We start from the raw sequence: 14,119 nt of genomic DNA, 5'->3' as shown, positions 1-14,119 counted from the left end.
CACAGAAATAACAGTCATCATGATGATTTTTTGGCTCTCTCCACACCATTGGAACACCAAATTTGAAGCTTTTTCTTTGTCCTTTGCTCCATTTTCGTAATAATTTGATACATGCTTTGCACACTATGTGTGGTGCCCAAAACTTGTCTTGGTCCCCAAGCATAACCCCAAAATAGGCAAAATACACTTTTTTTACGAAGTCTGTTATGTTTCTTCTATGTTTTGGCAGTGTGTATTCACCACAAATGTAACAGAATGAGTCTGGATCGTTAAGACAACTTCTTCTTGATGAGTTCATGCTTTTCACTGGAAAACAGACAACAACATAAAGTTAGTGCAAAAATCAAGCTATGAACAAACTTTTAGAACACTAATTAACACAAAACTATATTGAGAACTGCTCAGTTCAAGTACTAATCCAAAGAAATTAATGAGATGATGCGTCGCATTTACCAACAAGTGCTATAAATAAGATACCAAAAATCTCAAAAACTTGAGCCAATCTGGCAAAACTGATAGCATATTCAGAATCAGCACCCCAAAAATACCCCAAATTCATTAAAATATTTTGGACACCAGAAAAAAAATTTTTTTTTGTTGACCTGTGTTATCAGTGATGACAGAAGAGAAAGTTAGATCTTCTGGAGATTCAACTGGACAGTCCTGTTATCTGCTACTATGAGGTAATTTAAGTACCAACTACTCTTATTTGCAGGTGTCACTGTAGTTGCATAACTCTGACCCTTTAATCTGCCAGTCATTGAGAGTGCAGTCCAAGTGCTTCCTTGATACTCAGCTTGTTTCAATACAAATGTGGTTTCAATACATTTTGAACTACCTTTCTGAGGGATACATTTTTAGCGCAAATACATGTGTTAATATTGCATAACTATTATTCGGACAATTGTGTGGTGTTGTTCTATTATTTGCATCTGGTATGTTTTTCAATATGCTAGCACCTCTGAAACTCTATTTCCATTTGTACAGTCTTTAAAATTGTTAAAGGACTTTCCTAATAAATTATTAATTGTAATCATAACAGCTCATGGTTAAGCACATAAAAAATAATCCATGTGTATCTGCGCTAAGTTGAAATATTTAAAACTATGGACACACTGAGCTTCACAATTAATACACATGTATAGGCCAATTATTGATTTTGATTATTTAGATGTTTTAAAGTTGTTTTCATTTTCTTTTTCAAAACTGTGTTAGGATCATTAATAATTAATATTCATTGGTTGCAAATTTAAGGACAGCATTATCTGCTCAATTTTTGCAAGAATGGCATACAACAATATTGTGAATTTTCTGCCTTTAAAGTCTAATAAAGATACTGTTGTCCTAATTGACCAGTTGTTTTTAAGCATTTTCTCTTTTTGTGATATATAAGTCCATTTGCATTTTCCATTATTTTAATGTTTTTGATAAATTGAAGTGTAGTTACTTTCAGCGCCAATTTAAGACAATGTTAACTCAAAATTAGTGAAAAGGAAAAAAATTACTTTATTTCACAAAAAAAGATTTAAAGAGAATGAAAAGTAAAATGCATATAAATAATGTGTCTGACATGACTAACTTTAAAAAATGTGGCAAATTATGTCAGGTCCCATTTCCAATTGTTTGAGTTATATCTTGCTTTTAACATAATCATTTTAAAAAAGTAAAATAAAATCTAAATAAATGATTAATTATTAAGTCAGACAAGAATACTTTTAATAGAATTTGATAGCATTTTAATTGTGATTTTTTTTCCAGACCTTTTTGTTTTAAGAAAGCATGATAAGAAATCCACTCCATCCAAAAAACATGCAAAAAAATAATATAAATGAGCATAATTTTATTATTGGTGAAACATGTGCACATTATGTGTTGAGACTAGTTAGTTTTACATGCAGTCATGTGAGTTAGTGTGTTCTATTGTATGTGATCTATCAGTACATTTTCAAAACCAAAATTAGGTATCAAATAATCTTCTTATTGGTTCTCTGATAAATCAATGACTCATCTGTCTGTACCATATCATAATATTTGGAACACTACTTCTACTCTGGTCTTGTAAATCACTAAAACTATTACCTCTGCTAAATAATTTCTCATCAGTATATAAATATCATCTTCATAGTATTTTGTCCAGATCTTGTTATGTGTATGATCTAATATATTTTTTTTATAAAAAAAACTGTTGCAAATTGTTGAAAAGACACAGCTGTGAACCAATATGATGTAAAGTCAAAGCACTGCACAACATACACACTTTTAGAAATAATGGTAAACACAGAGTATTTCACCTCTCAAACATAGAAGCCTTTTTTTTCTTAAAAATAAACATATTTCTTTATTCAATAAAATGAGTTTAACATTTTTAGGTCTGATTAATTTTTATAAACAGCAAATCTGTTGGAAAGGCTTATGCATGTTGACGTTCACATCTGGTGTTCATTACCTCCTGAGTTCTATTTTAAATTGCCTTTAAGCTGATAAAGTTATATTTTGAAGAATGAATACCAATAAGGCAAAAACAATTTGAAAAGTATTACAGGAGTCTGTGTTAGTAACAAGGTCTTTCTCTGCTTTGGTATGGATTCCACCATACAAAAATAGCTTCAACGATGCAAGTAGCTTTAGGCTAGAGTACTGTAGCATATCAAGACATATCTCAAATTAGAAAAAAAAATATTAAGAATAAACTTGGATGATTACACCCTCCCTTCCCTCAAAATGTATATATAAAGCAAATTCAACAAAAAAAAAACGTAATGGTGGGTAAATAAAAAAAAAATACATTTTCCATTAAATTGCTTTCTAGGATCTATGTTACTGCAAAGCAATAAATACAGACCAGGTATCTTGTTGTTTGACAGACATATAAGTTAGTTGAAAGTTAAACAATCAGACCATCTTGAAGTGTAACCAAGCATGCTGCCATCGGGTAGGCTGGGCAAATGGAATAAAAAGTGAGCTCTGCTGGTTATCTTAAAAAATGAGTCCTTTGAATCTTGCATACTGTACTTTCCTCCTTTGACAATGAAGACCATTTATGTATAATTCTAAAAAAGCCAATAAATGAATGTTCCTCCTTATCCAGTAGGTTGACCAAGCATTCCAAAAAATAGGGAAAAATGAAAGAGAATGCTAAAACTATATTTAAAGCAAAGGCAGAAAAAAAGATGTGTCCTATCTATACATCAGTCTATTCTTTTTTAGAAAAAAATTAACTAGACAAATTTCATTGACATATAAAACAAAGTAAAAAATGCAATGGCAAGAGACATGGGTAAAACAGGAAGACACTGATGCTACAAATAAATTGCAAAAATATGTACAAGACCCTGTTTTTCCTCAATTGTTTACGATTGTAATGCATGTTTAACAGCAGCAGTCAAGGATGAAGTTCCAGGCACCAGACTGCATTTTCCGCTTCCAACTATGTAGTGGGGGGCTGACGAGCCCCTACCATTCCTGTCACCAGATGACGCTAGATATACTTGTCTCCCTTGGCAAAAGTGGCAAGATAGCACTGTTTGTGTGAGCTTCATCTGGGTGCTGCTCCCTGTTTGTTTTTGTCTGTGGCCGCTGTCCATTAATTAGTGTCATAGGTATGTTGCAATAAGTATGCTGATTACCTATTGAGGTAAGAGGCAGGGTGCCAGTAGGAGGTACATCATATTCATAGCTTCTATAATAGTGTTTCTGCCGCATTTGTGTATGGTAAGTGTTATGAAAAGTAGAACGTATGTCAGGATGGGCAGTGGCTAGGGCAGTGGAAGTGGCAGCAGCCATGGAGATTGCTGAGACCGTCTGCAGTTCCCCGAAAGGTCCCTGCTCACTGACATCTAAAACCTGCTCATGTGTGATGGGTTCTATTCTTTTAAAAGGCATTTCATATTGTAAACGTTTCCAGAATTTTGAATTCAACTTGCTGCATTTCGGCCCATGCCATTTGATAACAGTTAGGAGCTTAATTGTATGTTTCAGAGTTTCCACTTCTTGGTAATTCATAATCCCACGTAGTTCACTGCATTCAATCAGTATCACTTTTATTTCTCCAGTGACCAACATATTCCGAAGTCTGGTTTCTAATTCAAATATACTCCAACCTCTTCTTACAACATAAGTGGGAGTCATGACAATAATAAGCCTTTTACTTTGGTCAACACATCTTGCCACATCTTCAATGTATGCTGAGGGATAAAAAATAGAATTAGTAGAGATATTCATGGAACATATTTTTCATCTAATTCAAAGATATTACTCCTAGATAGTCTATTTTTGACATGTTTTCATAATCGTGTTTTAAGAGCCATGCCATTTTCTAAAATCTGCATGGGTGCTTGTTTTTTTCTGAGTCTGTTTTTCTTGTAATGTCACCATTTTGATGGACAATTAAATTGGTATTATTTATTAACGTAACAATTCAGAGGTTTTTTTATTTCACCACTGAAGTGGTGCTACTAATGTAAGATCCCTGCCTCTGGTCTTATATTTACCAGCTTCTGTCTTCTCTGGTGACAAGAGGCCATCTTGTTACTGCAACTTCTGACTGACTGGAAGTCACAGAGACCACTTACAACCTCTCAGTGTGAGTCTATAAGGGTCTTGTTCTGGCTTTGTTTTGTCTCTCATAAACTTACATTGAGTTGTGATTTCCGGATTGCTCAGCAAAGACTTGAGCAACCCAGCAGGTCACATACTGCTGGAGACTGACTGGAGCAGTGCAAATAAAAGATTAGTAGGTTTGCACATAAAAAAATAATTTTAGTAGAAAATGCCATTTTGTGTCACTTCTTTCCACGTGTCAAGACTGTTTTAATCTTTCATTGATGTAGCCATATGAGTGCTTATTTTTGTGGAACAAGTTGTTATTAATTGGACCTATTTTATGCATTATTTTTATAGTATACATAATAAGTAATATTCTTTTTAATCTGTTATGAAAGCAGTAATGGGAAATATGCATTCTTTTATCAATGAATATTAAAAACTTTTTTTAATACTTGAATAATTATTATTGGCTCTCTGCGATACATGACAGTCAATGCACTGGGATATGCTTCTGTCAGATACTAATGGCAAATTTGGGGGCCATGGTTAATTTAAAAATTGTTTCCAAGGTGAGTCAATTCAATTTGTCATGTTAAAATAAAAACTCATAATCGAGTAAGGTTTCCAGCTTAGGGCTCCCTGTATGCACCAAAGTGTAGAGGGAGTGGGAAAGAAACTACTGAAAGGTTGGAATTCCCAGTATACAATATTACACTAACCCCTTGTTACAACATTAAAGGCCTTTATTAAACAATAATTATGCTTAAAATACACACAACTTACTTCCTGTTGGAATTAAGTCTCTGTCGGGTATGAACAGTTTATAACCATAATGTTTTTCAAGCATATCAGGTAATATTTCCAGTGCAAATCTCTCTTCTTCTCCAGTCTCCTGGTTCCATTGATCAGGGTCTACTTTTGTATATGATAAATATGCATCAAAATCCTTGTTATCTGAAATGAAAAAGGAAAGCTTAATGACAAAGTACAAAACAGCTCAAGAATCAGCCACCATGATCAATAGCATGAGAATAGTATCATGTTTTTCATTACATCATCAAATAATTGTAAAATCAAATTAGAACTTTTAACACAAGATGTTCATTGCTTTTCAGGTTTTCAACTGTATTGTTGAAAAAATCCTTGCTGGCATTAGAAATAAATTATCACCTTAAGCTGCGGGGTTTGAAGCTTAAGGGCCATCCACTGTCATCCTATGGTTATGCCTGTAGTAATAGGATATTTAATTACCGTAATGTCAATTAAAAATTAGAAGAAGAAAAATTATACTTGCAGCACATTGTTTCAAAACTAACATTGATAAAAACAATGAAGTCAAATATATAGAAAGTTGCTGGAAAAAGCCATTTCTTATGCTCAAAGGTTGATTCAGATTTGTCCTGGTGCTGTAGCTTTTCACACAGTCCTCCTTTGGCTTCCTTCCTTCCCTCCAGTTTTCATTTTTGTCTTCTTAACACTTTGGCACTCCCATTGCATAGTAGGCCTCACATAACTTCATGACTTCACCCCACTAAATCATTATTAGAGATGGGTGGACACCTGCATGTTCAAATCCGGTTGGTTCGGCTAAACAGTTACAAAATGTTTGGATTTGGGTTCCAGAACAGTATTTGGACACGAACCTGAACATGGACCCCATTCACTTAAATTGAGGGCTTGAACATTCAATGTTTGCCACACTGTCATGTGCATGACCGAGAGGCAAACACCGCTTATGAGCGGCTGTAAATTCATTACCACTGGTCAGAAAGCTGCGGTACCCTCAGCACACAGCTGTGATCGGAGGTATTAAGTTTTCCTCCTCTCATTGGTGTTGGCTGGTGGGACTACTGCTCCAGTCAGCCGATGCCTGCTGCCACTAATAACAGTGAGAGCAGCTGATAGGAGTATTCATCAGCCGGCGCCTGCGCTGTAATTAAATAATTTGTTTAAAAAACAGCATGGGTTACCCTGTATTTTTGATAACCAGTCATGTAAAACTCTCAGCTGAGGGCTGCAAATTTCGGCTGTAAGCTTCAGCAAGGCTGGTTATCAAACACTTTTTTAACCACTTAAATACATAATTTAAAAAGTGTTTTCCCCTCATTTTTACACCCAGCCTTGCTAAAGCAGGGAGCTGGGGGCTGGAATTCTCAGGCTGGTAAGGATACCAGCTTGCAACCACCCAGAAAAGGCACCTCTATTAGATGCACCAATTCTGGTGCTATTCCTGGCTCTTCCCACATGCCCTATAGCGGTGGCAAGTGGGGTTCATATTTTTGATGTTGATGTCAGCTTTGTATTGTCCAATGACATCAAGCCCATGGCTTAGTGATGTAGAGGAGTATATAAGACACCTATCCATTACTAATTCTTTAGTTATATGGTAAATGAGGACAAAGAACAAAGCATTTTATTTTAAGTAATACAAAACACAATTAACTTTTTTATTTAAAAATAACAAACATATTTATACTCACCTAACACCCATTTCACAAAAACCCTCATCTTATGTAATAAATAGTGTTGAGCGATACCTTCCGATACTTGAAAGTATCGGTATCGGATAGTATACCCGAAAAATATCGGATATCGCCGATACCGATACCCGATACCAATACAAGTCAATGGGACACAAGTATCGGAAGCTATCCTGGATGGTTCCCAGGGTCTGAAGGAGAGGAAACTCTCCTTCAGGCCCTGGGATCCATATTCATGTAAAAAATAAAGACCAATCACAAGCCGCAACATCATCACAGGTCCTAAACTCCTCATTCTTAGGAACGGAGGCTGCCGGTCACATCGGTAAGGTCCAGGGGCCGCCGGACGGGTGAGTATATCCATATTTTTTATTTTAATTCTTTATTTTTTACATGAATATGGATCCCAGGGCCTGAAGGAGAGTCTCCTCTCCTCCAGACCCTGGGAACCATACACTGGGAACTTCCGATTCCGATTTCCGATATCACAAAAATATCGGAACTCGGTATCGGAATTCCGATACCGCAAGTATCGGCCGATACCCGATACTTGCGGTATCAGAATGCTCAACACTAGTAATAAATCAAAAATAAAAAAAATATCCCCCACCTCTCCATCATTCTGTCCAATGCCATAATTAGTGATGAGCGAATATACTTGGTACTCAAGATTTCTTGAGCATGCTCGGGGGTCCTCCGAGTATTTTTTAGTGCTCGGAGATTTAGTGTTTATTGCCGCAGCTGAATGATTTACATCTGTTTGCCAGCATAAGTACATGTGGGGATTCCCTAGCAACCAGGCAACCCCCACATGTACTTATGCTGGCTAAGAGATGTAAATCATTCAGCTGCGGTGCTGAAAACTAAATCTCCGAGTGCTAAAAAAATACTCAGAGGACCCCCGAGCATGCTGGAGAAATCTCGAGTAACGAGTATATTCGCTCATCACCAGCCATAATACATGTCTGGGAATTAATAGTTTTCAACGTTAACATGCTAAGATGTGAACATCCAGGCTGAGAACCACTGATGAATGAGCTGCTGCGAGCACAACATCAGTGACATCATCGAGGTTACAGCAGGTCACTGAGACTGCATTCACAACTGGGCCATTGAACTGTGGTGACCTCGGTGAGATCCCAACTAACACAGTGAGAAAAAGTCTCACAGTGCAGAGGCAAGTTCACCACAGTTCAGTGGAAGAATTTCAGTGCGGTGAATTTGAACTGCGGTGAACTCGTCTCTGCATCATGAGACTTTTTCTCACTGTGCTAGCGGGGATCTCACTAAAGTCACAGTAGTTTAGCCAGGCTGGGAAAGCAGCCTCAGAAACCTGTGGTAACTTCAATGACATCACCGCTAGTCATTGAGTCTGAGCTCGCTCTTTTCCCAGTGGTTCTCAGCATAGACGTTCACATCTGGGCACCGTCCAGGTTGAAAACTGTTTAACCCCCAGACATGTATTACAGGATGGGACAGAATGAAAGGCAGGTGAGGGATATTGTTGTTTTTTTATTTTTTTTTACAGGAGACAGGGAAATCAGTGGAATTAGACGTTAGGTGAGTATAACTGTATTTGTGTGTTTGTTATTTTAAATAAAAAAGTAAAAGTCTATTTAGTTTTATTTCAAATAATAGATTTTATTCTGGCTGTCTTTATTTACCATTTAACTATAGAATTAGTGATGGATAGGTGTCTTATCGATGCCTCTTCATTACTAAGCCATGAGCTTGATGTCACCTGACTGCACAAAGGTGACATCAACCCCAGAAGTATGAACTCCACTTGCCACTGCTACAGGGCAAGTGTGAAAAGCCGGGCAAAGCAGCAGAATCTAATAGATGTGCCTTTTTTGTCTGCTGCAGGCCACTATTTTTAAGTTGAGGGGGCAACATCCATGGCCCCTTACCAGCCTGAGAGTTCCAGCCCCCAGCTATCTGCTTTAGCAAGGATGGTTGTCAAAATGGGGGGACCCCACCCCATTGTTTTAATTTTTTTAGGTAATTAAAAAATTGGGGACTCCTATTCTTGCTAACCAGCCTTGCTGAAGCTTACAGCTGAGAGTTGCAGCCCCAGATGTGAATTTTGCCTGGCAGGTTATCAAAAAGATGGGAGAACCCACCACCTTTTTTTAATTATTTATTTACAGTGCCAGCACTGGCTGATGAATACTCCTATCAGTTGCTCAAAGTTCAACTCACCTCAAATTGGTTCTTTATTCAGAGATGTGTAAGGTCTTACCAATAGTACAAGTCCCAGTAAAATAATTGACAAAATTGATGCATTTACAGCCTGATGTCAGGACTCTTAACTAGTGTTGAGCGATACCGTCCGATACTTGAAAGTATCGGTATCGGAAAGTATCGGCCGATACCGGCAAAGTATCGGATCCAATCCGATACCGATACCCGATACCAATACAAGTCAATGGGACTCAAGTATCGGACGGTATTCCTGATGGTTCCCAGGGTCTGAAGGAGAGGAAACTCTCCTTCAGGCCCTGGGATCCATATAAATGTGTAAAAGAAAGAATTAAAATAAAAAATATCGCTATACTCACCTGTCCGACGCAGCCTGGACCTCAGCGAGGGAACCGGCAGCGTTGTTTGTTTAAAATTCGCGCTTTTACTTGGTTACGTGAAGTCCCGGCTTGTGATTGGTCAGGGCGGCCATGTTGCCGGGACGCGGACCAATCATAGCAAGCCGTGACGAAATTACGTCACGGCTTGCTGTGATTGGTCCGCGTCCCGGCAACATGGCCGCCATTAACCAATCACAAGCCGTGACGTCACGGGAGGCTGGACACGCGCGCTTTTTAAAATGGGCGCGTGTCCAGCCTCCCGTGACGTCCCGGCTTGTGATTGGTTGCGTCTCCCATGTGACTGCGACGCAACCAATCACAACGCCGGAACGTAATTTTAAAATCCTGAAGGACCTGAAATTACGTCACGGCTTGCTGTGATTGGTTGCGTCGCCCATGTGACTGCGACGCAACCAATCACAACGCCGGAACGTAATTTTAAAATCCTGAAGGACCTGAAATTACGTCACGGCTTGCTGTGATTGGTTGCGTCCCGGTCACATGGGCGGCACGCAACCAATCACAAGCCGGGACTCACGTAAAGGAAAGAAAAGCGCAAATTTTAAACAAAGAACGCTGCCGCTTCCCTCGGTAAGGTGCAGGCTGCGTCGGAGAGGTGAGTATAGCAATATTTTTTATTTTAATTCTCTCTTTTACACATTTTTACATTAATGTTGTTTCGATACCGATACCCGATATCACAAAAATATCGGATCTCGGTATCGGAATTCCGATACAGCAAGTATCGGCCGATACCCGATACTTGCAGTATCGGAATGCTCAACACTACTCTTAACATTTTGATTACCTTTTGTGCATTACTGCCCTTTTCCAAGATGGCGTCTTTGGTCTCATGTGCACTGTGTCTTCCTGCTATATAACTCCACCCCAGCCTTTAGTCTGTGCTAGGGTATTCTGCCTTGCATCCAGCTCCTGGTGACTCCCTGGCTTTGCACCTGCACCTGCTCCTGTGAACCTATGTGGAGATCCTGCTACTCAGCTCTGAGTTTCTGCTGCATACATCGGTTTCCAGTAATCCTCCATCTGGCTGCTTGTGTTTGTTTCCATCTGCATTTGCTGGACATGTAAGCTGTTGCTGCTCTGCTTAAACCTGAGACTTTTACCCAGGCCTCCCTGGTTATGCTACGATATTATTTGAACTGCCTTATAAGCATATCTATCAGTGTTTGGACTACAAGGACTTATTCGTGTCAAGTATCCTCAAGAATAATAGTGCTTCATAGACTTTCTGCGTGATTGCATTTTCCTCTGAAGTTTCCTATAGACTGTTAAGCTGCGTTTAATATTTACACCAAGTGTTGTGGACTTGAGTTTCTCTCTGCACCTGTTTGCATCACTGTGTGATAATATACTTTACCACTTATAAAACTGTGTCCTGTAGTTGTCGTGTTCCATGCAAAGAGTCTCCTGAGTTATCCCTTATAATCTTTACAGGATACTCTAGCCTCAAAAGAGGAGACTGCTGGAACAATGACTGCAGAAAGCAGACTAGAGCAGGTGTTCTACATATTTAGATCACTGCAGAAAGATGTGGAAGGTCTGCAAAAGAAGTTTGGAAGCTTTGAACACAATCAACAAGTGTTTGGACAAACTTTGCAGGACTTAAGCACCCACATGGCAGCCCAGGAAAACAAACTTGCTGGTATAGAGTCCCAATATGGATGGGCTTTTCAGGACATAAGCACGCAAATGGCTGCACAAGCGACTTTACCATCTGGGCAACCGCCACCAGCTAGCCCACCTAAGTTGCCCCCATTCAGATTTAATGGTGATCGCGACAAATTTTGTGTCTTTGTGAATCAATGTATGCTATATTTTGATGTGCATGCTGACCATTTTCCTAATGATAGATCCAAAGTATTGTGTGTAATAATGCTGCTGACCGCACGAGCGCTCGCCTGGGCGAATCCTATGATTGAGTCTCGTGACCCGCGGTTAAATAATTTGGATGATTTTTGGGCCGCTATGGCATTAACGTTTGATGACCCTAATTGCCATGCAACCGCTGAATCTGCTTTATTGTCTTTACGCCAGGCTAAACGTTCTGTTATTGAGTATGCTACTGAATTCAGGAGATTAGCTGTAGATACTAATTGGGACAGTTATGCACAATTACCTATTTTTAAAAGGGGTCTATCTAGCATTGTAAAGGATGAATTAGCTAGCTCTGAAAAACCACAAGAGCTAGAAACATTTATACAGCATTGTGTGCGCATTGACATTCGCATTACTGAGCGTAGGCAGGAGAAGTTTGCTGCATATAACCGTATTTCTAAATTTTCCCTTCCTTCCAAAGAGCCTGCACGTAAAACTTCTCGAGAGGTAGAGGAGGTGCCCATGCAAATTGATTCTGTTCAGAGGCACGAGAGTAATGAGCGCTGGGAGCATCACCTACGAGAAAGTCTATGTTTCTACTGCGGCCAGTCTGACCACTTTCTAATCAACTGTCCCAAGTGTCCCAAGTGGCCTAACAAGGTGCTAGCAGCAGTAGGGGAGTATGACAACTATGATGATGAATCGGACATCTCTGAATGTAGCCTGCCTTTAAATGCTGTATTCCATTCACTTTCTATGACTTCACCAGCCAAGGAGCTAAATGAAAAGAACTCTCACTGTTCTCTCCCAATTAAGATCCTGTGTACAGGACAGTGGATTTCCAGTGCAGCTATGATTGACTCTGGTGCAGGTGGCAATTTTATGGATATCGCATTTGCCAAGGAACATGGTATTGAAATTCAGCAAAGAGCCTCTCCAATTACCATGGAAACAGTGGATGGGTCACCTTTAATCTCCGGGCCTGTGGATCAGGAGACCGCACCCCTTGAGATTTTGTTGGAGCCTAATCATCAAGAGCAACTCTCTTTCTTGTTAATTTCTTCTCCTCATTTTCCTGTGATTTTAGGCATCTCTTGGCTACGTTCTCAGAATCCAACTATCAACTGGGAGACCAAGGAGATTATCTTTCCAACAAGGAGCAACTCAGCATTAGCTGAAGCTGTCCCCGAGTCCACAGCTACCGAACCACCGGTACAGGTATTTACTTTACCTTCAGCATATAGAGTTCTCTGACATCTGTGACCAGAAGAATGCAGATCAGCTTCCTCCACACAGGCATTATTACTGTCCCATTGAGTTGCTTCCTGGGGCAGCTATTCCTTTTGGTAACGTATATCCTTTGGCGGCACCTGAGCTTCAAGCCTTAAAGGAGTATATTGATGAAAATCTGGCCAAAGGCTTCATATGTCCTTCTTCTTCACCAGCAGGGGCACCTATATTTTTTGTAAAGAAGAAGGATGGGTCCCTGAGACCCTGTGTGGACTATCGAGAGCTCAATAAGGTAACCGTACGGAATCGTTACCCTTTGCCTCTGATTCCCGAATTACTGGAAAGAGTCCGCCATGCTAAGGTATTCTCTAAACTGGATCTTCGTGGGGCTTATAATTTGGTGCGTATTCGTCCAGGGGATGAGTGGAAGAAAGCATTCCGATGCCGGTATGGACACTTTGAATATCTCGTGATGCCCTTCGGGCTTCGTAATGCCCCTGCAACGTTTCAACACCTTGCTAATGAGATTTTCAGAGATTTGTTGGACCAGTTTGTGGTGATCTATTTGGACGATATTCTAATCTTTTCTGACTCTCTACAGGAACATGAAGAACATGTCAGGGCTGTTTTAAGACATCTGAAAGAGAACCATCTGTATATCAAGCCGGAGAAATGCGAGTTCCATCGTTCTGAGATATAGTTCTTAGGTTATATCATCTCTACCCAGGGGCTGAACATGGAATCTGGTAAGATTCAGGCTATCCTTGACTGGCCGGTACCCAAGAACGTTAAGGAGGTGCAACGTTTTATTGGTTTTGCAAATTTCTACAGACGTTTTATTCGAAATTTTTCTGATATTGTCTGTCCGATTACTTCCATGACAAAGAAAGAAAAGCCCTTTAAGTGGTCATCAGAGGCTCAAGAATCTTTTGATTGGCTTAAGATCTGTTTCACCTCAGCACCGCTGTTTATACACCCAGATCCAACACTTTCTTTCATTGTGGAGGTGGACGCTTCTAATAATGCTTTAGGGGCTACTCTCTCCCAAAGAACTGGAGAGGAGGGTCTGCTACATCCTTGTGCTTTTTTTTCCCGTACACTAACCTCAGCAGAGAAGAATTATGATGTGGGAGACAAGGAATTGCTGGCTATTATTGCGGCTTTCAAGGAATGGAGGCATCATCTGCAAGGAGCTGAACAACAGATCATAGTGCTTACTGACCATCGCAATTTAGAGTTCCTCAGATCCACTAGATGTCTTTCTCCTCGTCAGGCTTGTTGGAATTTATTTTTAAATCAATTTAACTTTATTATCTTGTACCGTCCAGGTTCTCTTAATGGGAAGGCTGATGCTTTATCCCAAATCCATTCTGTGGATTCCGTACCTGGAGCCCTGTCCAAGACCATTCTATCTGATGCCAATTTCATCGGAGTTATCCACAATCA

The 14,119-nt window shown here is 39.5% G+C and overlaps 1 protein-coding gene across 2 annotated transcripts in view; it reads right to left on the bottom strand.

Annotated features, from left to right (window-relative positions):
* Positions 1-1,201: 1,201 nt before the first annotated feature.
* IL1RAPL1 (interleukin 1 receptor accessory protein like 1) overlaps positions 1,202-14,119 on the bottom strand; it is a 2,314,681-nt gene continuing 2,301,763 nt past the window's right edge. For both annotated transcript variants that reach the window (XM_077294673.1, XM_077294674.1), the window contains 2 exons: positions 5,329-5,499; positions 1,202-4,184 (listed from right to left, as the gene is read on the bottom strand). In XM_077294673.1, the coding sequence (XP_077150788.1) occupies positions 3,466-4,184; positions 5,329-5,499 (890 nt within the window). In that variant the 3' untranslated portion in view covers positions 1,202-3,465. The remainder of the gene's footprint in view (positions 4,185-5,328; positions 5,500-14,119) is intronic.

Source organism: Ranitomeya variabilis, chromosome 3 (assembly GCF_051348905.1).
Source record: "Ranitomeya variabilis isolate aRanVar5 chromosome 3, aRanVar5.hap1, whole genome shotgun sequence".
In the NCBI taxonomy this organism is placed as follows: Eukaryota; Metazoa; Chordata; class Amphibia; order Anura; family Dendrobatidae; genus Ranitomeya; species Ranitomeya variabilis.
This window is presented reverse-complemented; position numbering and strand designations above follow the sequence as displayed.